The sequence below is a fragment of the Molothrus ater genome, chromosome 5, assembly GCF_012460135.2.
Source record: "Molothrus ater isolate BHLD 08-10-18 breed brown headed cowbird chromosome 5, BPBGC_Mater_1.1, whole genome shotgun sequence".
Taxonomy (NCBI): Eukaryota; Metazoa; Chordata; class Aves; order Passeriformes; family Icteridae; genus Molothrus; species Molothrus ater.
In genome coordinates this window covers 29,588,358-29,605,399 of record NC_050482.2, presented here as the reverse complement: position 1 = coordinate 29,605,399, position 17,042 = coordinate 29,588,358, and the positions used below count along the sequence as shown (strand labels likewise).

Below are 17,042 nucleotides of genomic sequence, written 5' to 3'. Positions count from 1 at the left end.
ATCCGTCCTTGCCTGCCTGCCTCCCTCCCCGCCTTTCAGCAGCCTTTTCCGTAGCAGTTGATGCTTTTCCGCCCCTCTCGGTTTTTCCTCTGCGGCCTGGCGGGGAGCAGGGCAGGCCGCGGCCATGCTGCCCTCCTTCAGTTACCTCACCGAGCACATCGGCTTCCGCGGCACCATCAAAAACGCGCCCGGGGACTTCGTAGTGACGGAGCTCGAGGTGCCCGAGCTCTTCCTCGGGGACTCCCGAGCTGAATTGCTCCAGAAGAGCAGCGAAGCGCCGCCGGCACAGAGCAGCCCGTGTCCGCGGGAGCCCAAAAGGCGGAGGACGGAGCCCCCCGGCCCGAGAGCCCCCGGGTGCCCCCAGGATTCTGCTCCCGGGGCTCCGGGCAGGGCCCAGGCCGGGCGGGAGGCGGCTGTGCTGCATCCCCGGGCAAAAGAGAGCGTGAGGGAGAGCCCGAGCTGCAGCCCGGCCTCGGGGAAGCCCCAGTGTTGGAGTCCTTGCTCGGCAAGCCCGTGAGCGAGCTGCTCCACAAGTTTGCCTGCGATGTGAAGGATGCGTGGGGCTCGGAAAACAACGCGGATGCTGCTGCTAGGGAGTTCTCGCTAGGACCGAGGCTGGACAAGAAAATTCGAGCTGATTTACACAGTGCTGTTAGGCAGAAATTCCCCTTTCTAGTCACGCTTACAAAAGACAATGAAATGATTGTAAAAGGGAATCCCGATTACAGAGAACTTTGTCAATTAGTGACTGAAAAGGAAACAAGTGATTTCTTTAAATTTTTAGATGCAAAGCTCGAAAATTCCACGTTTTCCTTTGAGCCTGATGGAAACAAAGAGCACAGAAAAACAGTTCACCACTTTATCAATAGAAAATTTGGAAAGCTTTTAGAAACAAAGTCTTTTACCGTGAGAGATGTCAATGATCAGCCAAGTACATCAATAATGGTACGGTTTCGAGAAAAAAGTTGGTCCAGAAAAAGGTGTGCTGGTGGCTTTCAGGAGAAGCAAGATGTTTATACAGGTAAATACATTTTTAGCAAAGGTCACAGGTATTATGGTGTTCTGTAGATAAGACTGATACTCAGGATCATTTTTATACAACACATAGGCCTGTCAAGTCACTGTTTATGTTGAAACACATCATTATCAATGCACTGGTGTTACACCCCTGGAGAAGGAAATGGAGGAATCAAGTTACTGCAGCGATTTGGCATCAACTGCTCGCTGATAACAGTTACAGTTCTTTCAATTGTAGCCACTAACTAACTCTGTGGCATTCCCAGGGTGATAGCTTTCCTTGAAAATAATTGTGGGATTTTGGAGGTGCATCTAGATACTGAACAAGTTAGTAAGGTCAAAATTGACTTATGATCTCATTCTTCAAAGCATTCTCTGATACAGAGAATGTTTCCTGCAATATGTCCATGCACGTCTGTTGAATTGTACTGCATTTTATGAGATACTGTTCTAAAGGCATCAGGGTTTTTGGTTGGTCTGAGTTTTGCGTACCGTTTTTATTTTTTCCTTCTGTGCTGTAAAAGTCCCATTTGATTTAGATTTGTGGGGTAGGAGGGTGGCTTCTTTACAGTATCCATGCTGTTACAGTTGAAGGGGAGAACCTGCCTGTCTGTCATGGCAGAACACTGAAACAAAGGCATGTTTCTAATAATTCTGAGATGATTGTTTCAGCTTTCACCCTTCAGAAAGAAAACCTAGAAACACTAGAAGCAATCGGCTTGTTGGCAGCTGAACTTGATGTTCTTCCTTCAGACTTCAGTTACACTGGCATCAAAGATAAGAAGGCTATCACTTTGCAGCCTATGGTGGTGAAGAAGGTGACTCCTGAGAGGTACTTAAAATTTGGGTGCAAGCAATTTACCATGTAGTTTTTGGTGTTAATAAGTATCAACATGGTAGAAGCTCTTGAAATGTTGTTACTCATGAGTCTTCCTTTTCCCTGTATAGAGTACAGTGGAAATGGCTTTAATCTTTTGTAGCTTTAGGGAATATGCAATTTAGCACTCAAATCAATGGCAAAACTCCACTGCAAACTGGACTGTAAGGCCAGTTGTCCAAGAGATAATTAGCAAAACTTTGCATGCATGTTTAAATGATGAAGAAAAATAGGTAAATGCATCCACATGGCAAGAGAAAAAATTATTTTTTATAAATAAACAGTTTATGATGTTATTAAAATATTGCATAGGATTCAAGCTCTTATACTGAAATTTTCCTTTGATTTGTGTTGTCATCTTATGGCAAAAGTTCCCATACCTTCTTGGTGATTTCTCATGGGCAGCTCCTCACAGCACTGACTCCTTCGCCACAGTACAGACAGCAAACTCCATCTCTCTCCTCACCCAGCTAACCCACTCTTTTGTAGCACTCATCCTTATTGGACACAGCTGTGCCCTGTTAAGGGCAGGCCTGTTCCTAATCTTTGGTGATTAGTGCAGCTGCAACTCCTCAGGGTTGAGACTACCTTCTGCACTATCTTTATTTTCTTACATTCTATCCCTCCACAGATTTGAATGACTCTTATTTACACATAAGAACAAAGAGATTGAGTGGATATTTTAAAGGGTAAATATTTGAACTGTCAGCTGCGTTTCCAATTACAAGCATGTGCGAGCACACCCAGAGAATCAGAGCACTGAAATTGTTTTTGTTCAGGCTAATGGAGAAAGAGCAATTGTGTTTTGGAGTTTGCTAGAGCACGTTACTTTTTCTTTTCCTTTCTCTTTAATGAAAAACAGGTTTTGAGGAGGTAAGAGTAAAAAAATTACTATTTTTTTAATTAAAAAAAATTAAAATTCTGTACGGCTCTGAGAAAGTTCCATGAGTTGCTTAATTCCAGCATCTGTCAGTATCATAAAAATGCCAATAATTTAAAAAGTATTTCTGAATTATAACTAAATTTTAAGTCTTCTATCTCTGCATTTGATTTTGTTTTCTCGTAATAATTGTTTTACATCCCATTTTATTTTTTAAAGTGTTTTCAATATGAGTGCAAAGGTGAAAAAGACATTTATTAGAAGTTGTATAGCTTTAGTAGAGGATGGTTCATATTTTCTCCCAATTACTTATTCAGGTTGAAGGAAATTCGAAACAAAATGGAAAAAAAGGGTATGAAAATATGCAACATCCGTCCAGCACACCAGCACCTCAGACTTGGTCAGCTGAAGGGCAATCACTTTGACATAGTTGTGAGAGACCTCCAGCACCACAGTCATGACTCCTCTGCAGATTTGAAGGAGAGAATAGCTGAAGCAGTGGAAAGTGTTGAGGTAAGAAAGACTCATGATAATGAACAGAGTTTTAATTCTTTGCTGTTATAAAAAGTACTTTTAAGGAAAATGCTTGTAATAGCACACTAATGGCAATATTTCCCAAGTTTGGTGTCCTTTGCAGTTTTATGTCTTTCCTGCATTACTTAGGGAATCAGGAGTAAAATTGCCTTCCAAGAAGAGATTACAAGTGAATTGATTCTGTGTTTCAGACTGGAGACCCCAGGGTGGTGCAGCAAAAGAAAAGGGGAATTCAGTAACAAATGAGGATGGATATAAGAGCCATTGCTGCATAGAGCTGGGGTGACCAAAGTGATGGGTCTCACTGTGGCAGATGAGGGGGGAAACAACGTGCTTACACATCCATATAGTGTGTATGGGATACCTGTATACACACACATATGCTCACTGCACGTCACAGCTGGTTGCCTTTTTTGGTCATGTGAGGAACATGCATGGTTGGCTTGGATGAAAAACTTTCATGGTATGAACATATGTGGAATGTCCATCTCTGAGAAAGAAGATTCCCCTGAAATGCAGTGGATTTTGATTCTGCTTTCCTTAGTCCCTGAAGGAAACTTCGATCATCAGACATTCTTAAACCACCAAGAAAACTAAAATTAAATAATGGAAGGGAAAAATTGTAGCTATTTTTACAGTATTGATTTTCTTGTCCTATCTTTTGAAGTAATAACTATTAATTGCTTTAAGAAGATGAATCCAGGAATAAAGTCTTGAATGAAAAACTACTTACTGTGCAAAAGCAAAATACATTACATGTGCATTGGAAATTAATTTTATTATTGAGAAAAGCATTCAGTTGGTACTATAATGCTTTCTCCACTCCATCTGACTTGTTTTATCTTACTGTTTGGAAAATGAACCCAAATTCATATGATTGTGTGTCTTTATTAGATTTGCCCTATGCAAATGCCCTATTTACCAAATTCCTATGATTGCTTTATTAGATTTACCTTACTGGTCAGAAGATAAATGACAAAACATGATACGTATTAATCCAAAATATGCATTTTTCATCTTCTCTGAAAGCAAAATTGTATATGGGACCTATAGGTGTCCAAAGCAAGATAATAAAATTTGAACCTAATAACCATTTGCAAAATAAATATATGTTTTGTATTTGTCTACTCCATGTATACTTACTATTTTCTAGAAAAGGGTGTTCTCCTTGAGTCACATGACTGTGATTTTACCTCCCATGTGTGACCTAGAACTCATCAGGAGATTTAAAATCCCAACTAGCAGAAGTGTTCACTTTTGACCTTTATATTGCTGTAATAACAGAAATTATCTCATGTTAAAAAGATTCATGTTTTTAAGAAAAAAATGCCCAGTGGTTACTGTTCATTAGCTGTGCTGCCTTTGCTTGAGTAGAGATTCCATAATGTGACACATTAAAAAAGCTTAATTACTTTGACTTGACGTATAGTTGTAATTATAATAATTAACTGTATAGGAATAATTTTCTTTCATTTACCTGGGATCTTTTTAATAATGTGAAGACAATGGTAGAACTTGATTGTCTTTTTAGATGTCTTTTTTGTGCCAAAAAATCATAATGAATTATGAGTTTGGCTTTTCATGTAACTTCTGATTCTGGTTTTATACATTTTGGATGTAAATATAGATGTATGTGTGTTGTCTGCCTGGTTTTATTGATCATACCCAGTACTTTCATGCATGTAACATACTTATTCTTTCTCATTCTAGACAAAAGGTTTTGTGAATTACTATGGACCTCAGCGATTTGGACAAGGACAAGTTGTTCAGACAGATCAAATAGGATTGGCTTTACTGAATGAAAAAGTGGTATTTCCATTTTGTAATTTGAGTACTTACTGTCAAGAGAATTTCATATTACTGTTGCAATGTCTAGCACTGGAGTTGACCTCAGTGAACAATTTCATTTGTGAGATAAATCCATCTGTGTGCTGGAAGCAATTGCTAGATCAGTTTCAGTAACAGCTTAAGCATGAAGATATTCATACTGAAACTAAAACCTTTTTTTTAAACAGCAAGTTAAGCTTTAAATAGTTCTGGGGTGATAGTTTTGTCTGTGATTGGAATGTGATTGGGATTGTCATCATGCCACTTGGCAGCAAAGTGGTTGCATTCCATACAGGATTTGAACACTGAAAAGAAGCAGGCTTCATACAGAGTTTATTCATGGTCCTGATCACCTCTGAACTGTAACTTCTTTATCCTGCTGGGGGTTTGTTTACTTCTTAAAAATGTCACATAAGTTTATAAGAGAGGATTTGCTTTTTCAATACTGCAGTAATTTATCTGCAAATATAGAAGAGATTTCTGCTTTCCATTATTCCTTGACTACTTTCCCAAACTCTCAGTTCTGAGCTTATTAAGTAAAAATTAATAAGATAAGAACAATGCACTTTTCAGTGTATGTTATAGTGTCTGGCACTATAGAAGTAGGTAGAACACTAATCAGACACTACAAAGTCAAAAGGATACTTGAATATCCTTTTCTTCTGATCTTCTTCTGATTGTGAGAAAAAATCAGGAAAACTTACCTTTCAAGTACAAGAATCAGAATTTGAGGGCAGCCCATGAAAGTTGCTGTTGATGTATCTGACATCAGATAGCAGTTGGACCAGGTGCCAGTCCCTGAGAGTAATGATTTAAATCCTTAGTCTTAATTTAGTAGTTTAATTTAAAATAGGTCGGAATTACTGTTTATATTAAAAATGTGCTAGTGTGTGCTTGCACAGTCCAGTACAGAGGAGGACAAGAGCCAGGTGTCACAGGTCAGTAGAAGTGCTAGCAAATTGAGTAGCTCCTCCAATATTGCAAGTAGCAAAAATTACTGTAGTGTTTTCCTTGTCACAGTGTCATCTAACCTAATACAGATCAGTATTAAAAAAACAAAATGAAAAAAAGTTTTCCCTCTGTATGAGACTGTGAAAGTGCTCAGTCTAAATTTTTCATGAAGTATGCAGGATGGAAGGAACTTTCCTGTTCAAGATGCAGTGATGACAATTTCATGTGGAAAGTTTGAACTGGATAACCAAGAAAGTGACCTGTTTTCTCACAGAGCTTTGAAAACTGTTTTACATTTTCTGGGTGACTAAAACCTCTTTTTAATCTGAGAAGGGGCACAACACATTGTTCTGTGGTTCATGAGATCTTCTGTGAAAGGGAGAATTTCACTTTGACACTAAAGAACTGATTTAATTTTGAGAACTTGCAGAATATGTTGAGTCAGAATTGGATGCATGATTACCTGTTTAGCTGATAAATAGTCATATTTAACTGAAAAAAAAATTGTACTTTTAAGGTGACAGCTGTGAAGTTATTTTTCACACCTGAAGATACTGATGATCCTGTAAACAATGCAAAAAGATACTTTCTTCAAACTGGTATGTCCACTTAAATTGTCCTTTTATTTAAGCAGAGTTGATATGTTGCTGCACAGGGAAATAGTTTTTATTTTCCTACTGCTTTATGCTACTTACACTTCATTATAATGAACTTCATTATAATTTTTATATGTGCAACTCAATAGAGTTGCATGTTTCAAAATTATATGAGGATGAGGTCCTAAATGTGCAAAATAGTGGAAAATGAATGTACTTCAGGTGAAAAAAATATGGAAGCAAACACTGTATATCATAATGCTGGAAGAGACTAAGATTTATCAGGAGAGTTCTGGCCTCCTTCCATCTGTCTGCTTTTGGATAATGAATTTCTTCTCCCTAGTGAGGGAAGTGTACAGGAATATGGCACCCAACTCATACTCAGCACTTAACACATCTACTTTCTTTCTTTCTTGAACTAAAATCAACAAAATTGGTCAAAGGCAGGAGTGTGCTGAGTAGACTACTCTGTTTGCCATATTTATTATTTTTATCATTCAGCCAAACTTTCTCAACAATTTGAAGTTGCTTTCAACTTCAAACATATTTTTCTTTTCAAATATTCACATCTATTAGCCTGCTTATCACTGTAGATTGTCTTACCAAGTATGATATATAGCTTCAAAAGCCAAAGACATGTTTGGTTTCACAAAAAAGTGTAAGATAAATGATTCTGTTCTGTACATGGCTGTATGATGCATGGAACTTCCAATTGATGTGGACCCTGAAAGCAGCTGCTTGCCTTTTCCTGAAAGCAGACATGGAAGTCTGTGCAAAAGGCTTCATCAGGTAATCACTTGTAATATGAAAAAAAAACCCATAAAATTTTAAATATACAGCATTTATATAATGCAGTAAAAATCTGATTAAGTGCACTTTCATCTTGGTTAAGAGTCAGACTTCCCTAAGGCCAATGTAAATTTTGCCGTTAAAATAAAGACATAGTTTTTACCTGCTGTGAAATACATCTTCTGAAATGATAAGAAGTAGAGATTTAATGTTCTTTTATAGCTTGGTTTTTACTTCCAGTTACCTGGTTCAAAAAAAACCACTTTGGAGTGATAAAATAAGTTTCAAAAAAAAATTGTTTGAACTAGGCTGAATAACTGAATGACAGCTAGTTTAATTTATACTGCATGAAACAGAGTAAAATTCATGGGTCTGTGTTGATAGGCATACAAGATGAAATTTGTCTAAGGCAACATATTGAAGGAAAGGAAATCATCAAAGCATGGAGACATTAGACTGACACCTTTTTTCTCTATTTGATTATTTTCTCTTTTTAAATGTCAGGTAATACTTGAATAATCAGGGATTACTGACATGGTTATTTTTGTTTATGTCAGAAGATGCAAAGGGCACACTTGTAATGCTGCCAGAATTTAAAGTAAGAGAGAAGATGTTGCTACGAGCTTTAAATCGCTATGGTGTAAATCATGAAGGTTGTACCAAAGGATGGCTCAACATTCCTCACTCCTTGCGCATATTCTATGTCCATGCTTACTGCAGTAAAATTTGGAACGAAGCAGCATCATATAGGTTGAAGACTTACGGCTCCAAAGTGGTTGAGGGTGATCTTGTCTTCTTGGAAGAAAATGATGAAAGCATTTCCCTGAATGACAAGGTGAGTCTTCTTGTGAAGTAGTTCTTGTAAAAAGAAAACACCAACAACAAAAACCCCAAACAACTCCATGTACTTGAATACATAAGCAGACATACTCTAATGACTTTATTTTGGTTCTTTCTTTAAAATATTTAATATTTGTGACTAAGTTAAAAAAAAGCATCATGTAGGTTTGTTTTTTTTTTTTTTTTGTTTCACCATAAATAGAGCTACGAGCTAGACATATAATTAACATCTTTAATCTGTTTTGGCTGTTCATTTTATTCAAGTGAGAGAAAGGAACAGGAGGTCAGAAATGATACATGTGAAAATTTAGTCTACATGGTATATAATGCTCTTAGGATCTGACTGGGGAAAGCCTTCAAAGTCGACTCTGGGTGTTTCCATATTACTAGTCAGTGCAGATATGAGTCTTGCTCTCCACATCAGGCCTTTCCGAAATACAATGCTGAGTGTGAGTCCAGGGTGAATGGTAGCCTCAGGCTGATCTGATAATCTCATTGCAGTTACAGAGGCAAAACATGTTTGGCAGAGTTTCACTGGTGCTGGGTCTAAACTGGTACCAGCTGTTCAAAAAATGCAGCGATCTTCTTGGTAAAGTACTAAAAGGCAAGGGAGTGCTTCTGCTTACCCATAGCTCAGCCTGGGAGCTGTGAATGGGCCATAGGTGAGCCAGTGAGTAGAATCTGGCAGTGAAGTGTCTAGTTCCAGGTTTTGACATACTGTAGTCCATTCTGAAGTGCTCTCTTCAGATGCTCTCTCTTTTAGGGTTAGCATACCTTATTGTGAAGACAGCTACCAAGTAGCAATTGGTAGGACAAGAGGAAATAGCCTCAAGTTGTGCCAGAAAAAATTAGGTTGTGTATTAGAAAATATTCTTCACCAAAAGGGTTATCAAACACTGGAACAGGCTGCACAGAGAAGGGGTTGAGGCACCATCCCTGCAGGTCTGTGATGAGGGTTTAGTCATGGACTTGGCAATATTTTGCAGCTGGATTCAACCTTTTCCAACCTAGATTATTCTGATTTTATCTTTCTCCTGATCAGATCAATCATAAACTGTGCAGTGTTTCCTAGAGGACAAACAGGTGTGTGCAGAAGCAAAATGTAATTAATTTCTTTTGGGTGAACCTCTTACAAATTTGAAGCAAGAGCATTTGAAAGGCTACCTCTGGTCCCTATGGAGTAGCTTGTGTTTCAATTGATATTTTTGTTTACTAGTATTTTTGAGAGTGAATGTAAATGAAACAATTAGATCAAATAAAATTAAAAGATGTATTGAATTCAGTATTGTACTGAGTTTTATATAGATATATTCCTTCTTAATATAAAACATTTTTTTTGTATTTTTACATTTGCTGATGTAGCACAAGATGGCATTGACTTTGTTGACTTCAGACTCAAAGAATAATAGTGGTAGACATCAGTAAATATTTAATGCAATGCCATCTACCAGTAAACTGATTAATATAAATTAAGCATGTCTTAAGATTTTTTCATACCTGAGTTTATTGCCCTTGCAGTAGTCAAATAACCTTAATATTCTGTGCAAGTTTGTGAGTACAGTGCATAATTCCTAAAATAAAGCATATGATTTTACTTTTTAAAAGGTTGGTGTTTTTTTCTTCTTAAATGTCTTGTCAGGTTCATGTAGTCACTGCTGCAGAAGAATCAACTAACAAATATTCTATATACCAAGTAAGTCTGTATGAAAAAATCTGAGTTGTTGATCTTTTTATTTTATTAAAATGCTTTGTTTTAAATAATGTGATCAATTTAACTGGTGCAGTCTTTGTCCCTGCCAGAATGCTCATTGAAGAAAACACGTGAACTAATTTCCACTCTCATAACAAATTTACTTGGTAGTGGAAATAAGTACAGTGTCATTTGCAGTATGGCAATATTTATCTGAAGCTGAATACTTCGTGAAAGATTTCAGTCTACTTGGAGAAACTTTCAAAAGAAGTTGACATTCTAATTTTTGAAGGTTTCAGACTACAATTGTGAAGTCTTGCATGGCAACTGAATATATGGCAACTGAATGTCTTTACTGCTATACACTGCTTTGTTTTAGGAATCCTGATACATTGATTATTTGTTCTGCTTTAATGATACTCAGTATATCTGCCAATGCACAGCTTCATTTCACAAGAGAATCTATTGGTTTACTATTTCAGGCCCCAAAACACAAGGTTTTAACACATTTTAAATGATCACATTTATTTAAAGGGGAATGGGTGAGCATTACCTCAAATATGCTTGTTTTTTCTTTGAAGGTGGTTCTTCCGATGGTGGGACACAGTATCAAGTATCCCAGTAATAAGGTTGGACAATGGTACCGTGAAAGACTTTCTAAGGATGAGCTGGAGTTGTGCAAATTCAGAGTGTCTCCGTTACAGCTAAATATACCTGGATGCTACAGACTCATTTTGAAAAATGTTAAGAATCTCTCATATTTTTTGGAAAGTAGTGAAAAAGAGATCAAAATTGAGGACAACCATCTGAATGATTTAAAAGCCTCTCTTCATATATCATTTGACCTTGATCCTTCATGTTATGCAACAGTCTGTCTGAGAGAAATAATGAAATGTGATTTTTAAGATTCCACTTAACGAAAGATTGCAGGAATATTGTACGATGTTGTTATTTCAGATGTAATGCCAGAAACATAACGGAGAATAACAGGTTCAAGTCATGAACAGGAAAAATTTGTTGATTGAGATTCATACAGATAGGAAAAAAAGCATTACCAAAATCCTTTGGAATGTTTCAAAATAATTCCAAACTCTGAATGCATTGAATTAATTGGAATAAAACTGTTGCACCAGGAAGGTCTAACACAACTTAAAGAAACCAAGGGCAACCAGCATGAATTTGCTCTTTGCATAGGCATCTGGCTTGCAAAGTCCTGGAAAAGTATTTGCAGCCAACAAATGTGTCTTGTAATTCATAGTATTTTTTATATGTTTTATACTAAATGCTGTTCAAGCAATAATGTTGCAAGTTTACAGCCTAAAAGGTTTCTAACTGAAAAGTTGTACTAAGGTTTCCCAAATATATTGTGTTTCATTGTGTTCAGGTACTTAGTGTTAAAAGGTTAAAGTCCTGAGTCAACAGTGACAAGTTGTCGGTTGCATTATCAGACATTTGATGAATGCCCCAAATTAAGTTAATGCTGACAATTTCAGGATTCAGTAGTGTTTACCTGGGAATGCCTATTTCAGTAAGCTCTTCAAGATCAGGTGAGTACTTGACATCACTGGAAAAATGTTTATAATAAAACCAAAACCATGTATAATAAAACCAAACCATTGTTTACAAGATGCAGGCTCTACTGTTACTGTCAAGTCTTGTGGTAGTACAAAAAAAATACTAACCAACTTTGGAAAAAAACCTTCTTTTTGATTAAGTAAAAAAAAGGCAGTTAACTGTGATAAAATGAGTGGATTTTTGAAAAAGGGTAGAACAAATAAAGTATAATTTACCTTGTCTGTTTGCCACTGTACCACAATATTTGTGAAACCAAGTTGGATATTGTGGTTTGGATAGGTGGACAACCAGATGAGTGAAAATGTGATTGGATGATGAGATGCAGGGAGTAGTAGTTAACGGGTCGCACCCTCCCTGGAGTGAGTGTCCCTGGAATGTCTTCTGGGCCCATCCTGCTTCATGTCTATGTCAGTGGCTGGAGGAGTGGATGGAATTCACCTTCAATGAATCTGCAAATGACACCAAATGAAGGGAACAAATGGATATTTTGGAGGGTCAGGCTGTTGTTCAGGGCAGCCTAGATATGCAGAAGGAAGAGGCCAGTGGGAGCTGTGTGACACTCAACAAGGACAAATGTGAAGTGCTACCCATGGGAAGGAAGCACCAGTGCCACTGCCAGCTCTGCAGGGACATGGTGAGCAGCTGAACAGGAGCCCTGTCCAGCTCTGTTCCTTGGCAGCAAGAACGAGCAACAGCCTTCTGGAATAGCCTAGCAGGGACACAACCAATAGATCTTGGGAAGGTATTACATCCCAATTTCCAGCAGTAGTTTGACCACGTTCAACTTTTACATTCAGTTTTGGTCCCTAGCACAAGAAAAATCCACAAGAACTGTTGCAAGTTCAGCAAAGAGCCTCTGAGCTATTAGGGCACTGGAGCCCTTGTCATTTGAGGAGATGCTGAAGGAACTGGGCTTCATCAGCTTGGAGAAGACATAGTTTGTGGGGGAATCAACAGCAGCTCACCAGCACCTATGAGGAGGTTAGCAGTAAGGTGGAGCCAGGCTCTTCATAGTGAGTGTGGCAGGAGAGCAGAGACAATGAGCCTAAATTGAAATGACAGATTTACAATGGTTAAAAGGAAGGACTTTTTACCTGTGAGGACAGTCAGGTAGTGGAACATGCTCCCCAGAGGCTGTGCAGCCTCTATCTGAGGAGGTTTGTAGGACCAAATAAAGCTCTTAGCAGCTGTCCTGGTTTCACCTAGGGTAGAGTTAATTTCTTCACAGTAGCTGTTACAGTGCTGTGTTTTGCATTCAGAATGAGAACGGTGTTGGTAACACTCTGATATTTTGGTCTTTTTTTCTAAGTTAGCTATCCTGAGTAAAGGACTTTTTTCTTGTCTCGTGCTCTGCCAGTGAGGAGGTACACAAAGGAAATTGGGAGAAAGCATAGCTGGGGTAGGTGACCTCAACTGACCAATGGGATATTCCACACCATAGAACATCATGCCCAGTATGTAAACTGGGGGAGTTACTTGGATGAGGAGCTGATCTCGGGTTCGGGAAGGGAGGTCTGGCATCAAACAGAGGGTAGTGAGCAATTGCATTGAGCATCAGATACTTTTTCCCTTTTTATTATTGTTTCGTGGAGGCAGTTAAACTAGAGGTCTCTTCCAACCTGGATTACCTGTAGATGGCAGCATAACTTAAAGGAGGAAAGTATACTCAGTATACTTTATGCTCTTGCTCAGTAAAAAGTATACTTTTTACTGAGCAAGAATCAATCCTATAAATTGATTTTTCTTTATTACATCAGTCGATAAAATTTTTCAGATTATGCTAACAATTTATGATAAATTTCCCAAACTTGAGAATTATAGGAATAGAAATAAAAATAAAGCTCACATAATTTCAATGCTTGTATAAAACTGTGCAGCAATGAAGAACACTATATAGATAATTCTATACCTTAAAAAAGAGGATTTCTCTGTAAGTCTGTGTCAGTAATTCAGAATTTGATCCTTAACTTTTATATGAGGAAATAGACTGTCGTGCTCACAATAGCTACAGAGCCACTGCAGGTATCCTATAATGCTTACCCTATTGCAGTGTTTACTGCACACCTCAAGTTTATGGTATACAGGCAAAATGATGGAAAAATCCATTTCCCTTCTATGACCCAACTGAGTCAACTTTCTTCCATCTTTGCTTTTCAGTATCACCTCTTCTGTCTTCCACCTGCCCCTAAAACCCCCCTGATTTGGAACATTATTTTTAACTTAAGTAATTTTGATACAGCATGGTTCAAAAAGACTTGTATCAGCACTGGCATTGTAAAGTGCTCCAGTGCAGATAGGAAACTGCATGCAGTTACAATGACCAGAAGAAATAAACTAGCACTAAAGTTCTGTTTAAGGAGACTATTGTGGTCATCGTCCATGTGGATGAAAAGAGCCTTGAAAACCATCTCATCACATGCACAATTTGAATACAGAAGGTATTAAAAGTTGAGCATTGATTTGGAAAAACACAAAAGGTCAGGATAAAAGGTTTTTGACTGAAAGGCCTGCTATTTCAAAATAAAAGATCAGAAGATGGTGTTGAAAGAGTTCCCCTATAATCATTTTAAGATCATTTGTCAGTACTTCTATGGAACACTAAAAAACCCTAATCTTCTTAAGAAAATCATTCTTTCAGCAACTTTAAGGTGAAAGAGCTAATTATGTGTGCCCATAGGTTAAATTCCTAGGGTAGAAATGTTCTACCAGGGAAGTCAAGTTAGCTGTTAGAGTGTTTATATGATAAACATCCTTTTTTACTTTATTTTATTTCTTTGTCATTCATTTTCTTAATCCTAGCAGCTATTTTGCAGCTGAATTCAGGAGAGTTTTATATGAATGCAATACTCAGCTTTCTAAGTATAATCTATATAAGCAAAACATCTGCACCCCTGCATTTTGAAAAAAAGATTATCATTATGCACTGATCTGAATTTAAGGAAAGGATTCATGTGTTAGTCAACTCTCATTTTACTAAGCACTTCTATTGCTACCATCCTTTTCTGATAATCCTTATAGCAATTCACTAGTACTAATGAAGAGGAGTTCCTGATTTTATTCTTAACAAAAGGGGTTTTAGGTTCAGTGACTAGTTGATTTTTTTTTTCAGCACAGATGATAGATAATTGGGAATTTGAATGGGAGAAATGCAAATGTTCTTAATCTGTGAAATCCTATTACTTTTCATTCCTTACAAATTTGACAACTAGTATGATCCTCAATGTGAATGTACAAATTTTCAGATCTTTCAGAAGGAGACGACCTAAAATTACATTCCTATCATGAAGGCAATTCAGAAGCCAGGTAAATGTGTAATTATTGGCCTAGCTCACTCATTAAAACTCCATTAACTCCTCTCAGTGCCAGTTCCTGTCAGCTGCTGATTTTTGCTCCTACAACCTGCTGATGAGGACAAACCTCCTTTCATTTTTCTTGCAGAACTTCTGCCTGTAACAGGTACTCAAGGGAACAAGCTGAGAAACCTATTAACACTTTCCTTTCTTTCAGTCTGAGGTCATGTCTTGCAGCACATTGGTTCAGATCTAGATTCCTTCTGGAGGAAATAATACCAGAAGGAGAGCTCCAGCTGCAGCCAAGCATATTCATGTCCTCATGGAGAAACAGGGATCTAAATGAGAGGGTGGTCATTTGGAGAGTCTCAAATCCTACACATGGGTATGTTCTGTGGAGTACATTTCAATGCTCCAGTATGTTCATCTGTTTCTGTCACACCAAAAGCTTTCTCATGTAGACATCATCTGGGAATGTTGTCTTTGCAAGAAAGGCAGAATCAATGAAGTCAGATGTTCACACCATCTGAAGCTACTTTATTCTGCTTAGCAGAATAAAGTAGCTTTTATATTACAAAGTTCTTTTATATTACAGCAGTTTAAATGTATTTTCAGCTTATATAAAAGTGCTTCTTCCTGCTTAGAACAGGAAGGTTTTTAATGACCTTTAGAAATAACTGATTTAAAAAATTGATTCTGTCTTCCAAAATGTTCCTGCACTTAAAAACTTGAAACTGCTTCCTTCTTGGCTCCTACATTTCAATTCAAGGAATGGTAAGGACTTCATCCCTATCCATCCCCTTGGTATCCAGCTGCATGTATACGAGTACATCTGGGTATGCTTGCCAAATGTGTCTCCTAAATGAGAGACAACGGTGCAGCAGTGCAGTCTCTGCTCCTATGGGTGGCTATTCCATACTTACAATATGTCCTTCTGTTAGCTTGTCCTTCTGTTAGCTTTTACTAGTTTTTAGTGTACCCTTTTGAGATGAGTGATCTATAACTGCACATAGTTAAGGATATATTTTATTTAATCCTATTTTTGCTCCTAAAGGTCTGATAAAAGTTGTCAAAACACATGAAGTTGCTCCTTGGAGCAATGGGGACACCTTCCATCTACCCTCAGCAAGGTTGAAATGACCGGGGAAGGCAATACCTACCTTCACCCTACCCTGCTAGTGGATACGTCAGATGCTATGTTAAGCCAAGCACTTTTGGTCAGGTCATCTAGCATTTTCCCTGGGATACATAGCTCAGATGACAGCTATCCCGCAAACGCAGCTAAAAACGCGTGGGTATTTTTCCTGCAGGAAAGAAGTTTCTTGGGAGGAGACAAGAAGTCATTCTTCTAGAAGTCAAAATGTGCTTCAGATTCAGCACAGAATTTCCCTGGGTCCTGAGGGCCTGCAGCTCTGGTTTGTCCTGATGCCTTGTGCCAGATTCCCCCTTTCCTGCCCATGGTGTTCTGCCTGGGGCTGGGCCTGGCCCAGTGCCCCCTGGCCACCCTGCACCTCTCTGGGGCAGTGAAACAGGCTCTGGCCATGGCATGGTTGCCTGACAGACAAAAGATTTTCTCCTTTACAAAACTCAAGTTTCATCATGTATCATTTGTGATACACACTGCAACCAGGCCATGTAATTTATCCCAACACTTCCTTTGTAAAGCCACTTTCTTTTATACCTTGAAAATAATGCTTTTTAGCTAAATGGTTGACAAATTATTAAACTGTGTTACTTTAGAAACCCTGAAAAACTACAGGGCAGAGTTCACCATCTCACACTGTCCATAGGTCCTAAATCTTGGCTAGACACCTGATACAGATAGTACTTATCTCCTACCAGCATGTCCAAGGCTAAGAGCAGTTTTCTGTTTCACAACATTTTCACATAAGCATGCACTCAGACATTTTAGTAACACCTCAAGCAGCCCATCAGTTGCTTATTGTCCTAGAATGATGTATAATATAGTGTTACTGTGAATTAACTCTTGTCTATTTTCCCATTGGGAAAACAATATACTCCATCAAATTATAAAGCTCTCTTAAAGGCTGAGAGTCCTCTACCTCTCCTTTACTCAGAGAGCTTCTCACAGCAAAGCTAGGGAAGTATATCTTGGGATGTGTGGAGCAAAAGAAAATTTTCCAGATATAAAAGAAACATTTGGGCTGGATGCTTT

At 38.1% G+C, this 17,042-nt stretch overlaps 1 protein-coding gene across 1 annotated transcript; it reads left to right on the top strand.

Moving 5' to 3' along the window:
- Positions 1–11,627, top strand: PUS7L (pseudouridine synthase 7 like). The gene is given in 9 exon segments (XM_036401021.2): positions 1–386; positions 389–1,021; positions 1,690–1,849; positions 3,092–3,287; positions 5,019–5,117; positions 6,604–6,685; positions 8,029–8,306; positions 9,951–10,004; positions 10,583–11,627. Coding segments are annotated over 9 exon segments (2,088 nt in total). The 5' UTR covers positions 1–124; the 3' UTR covers positions 10,907–11,627.
- Positions 11,628–17,042: the final 5,415 nt, after the last annotated feature.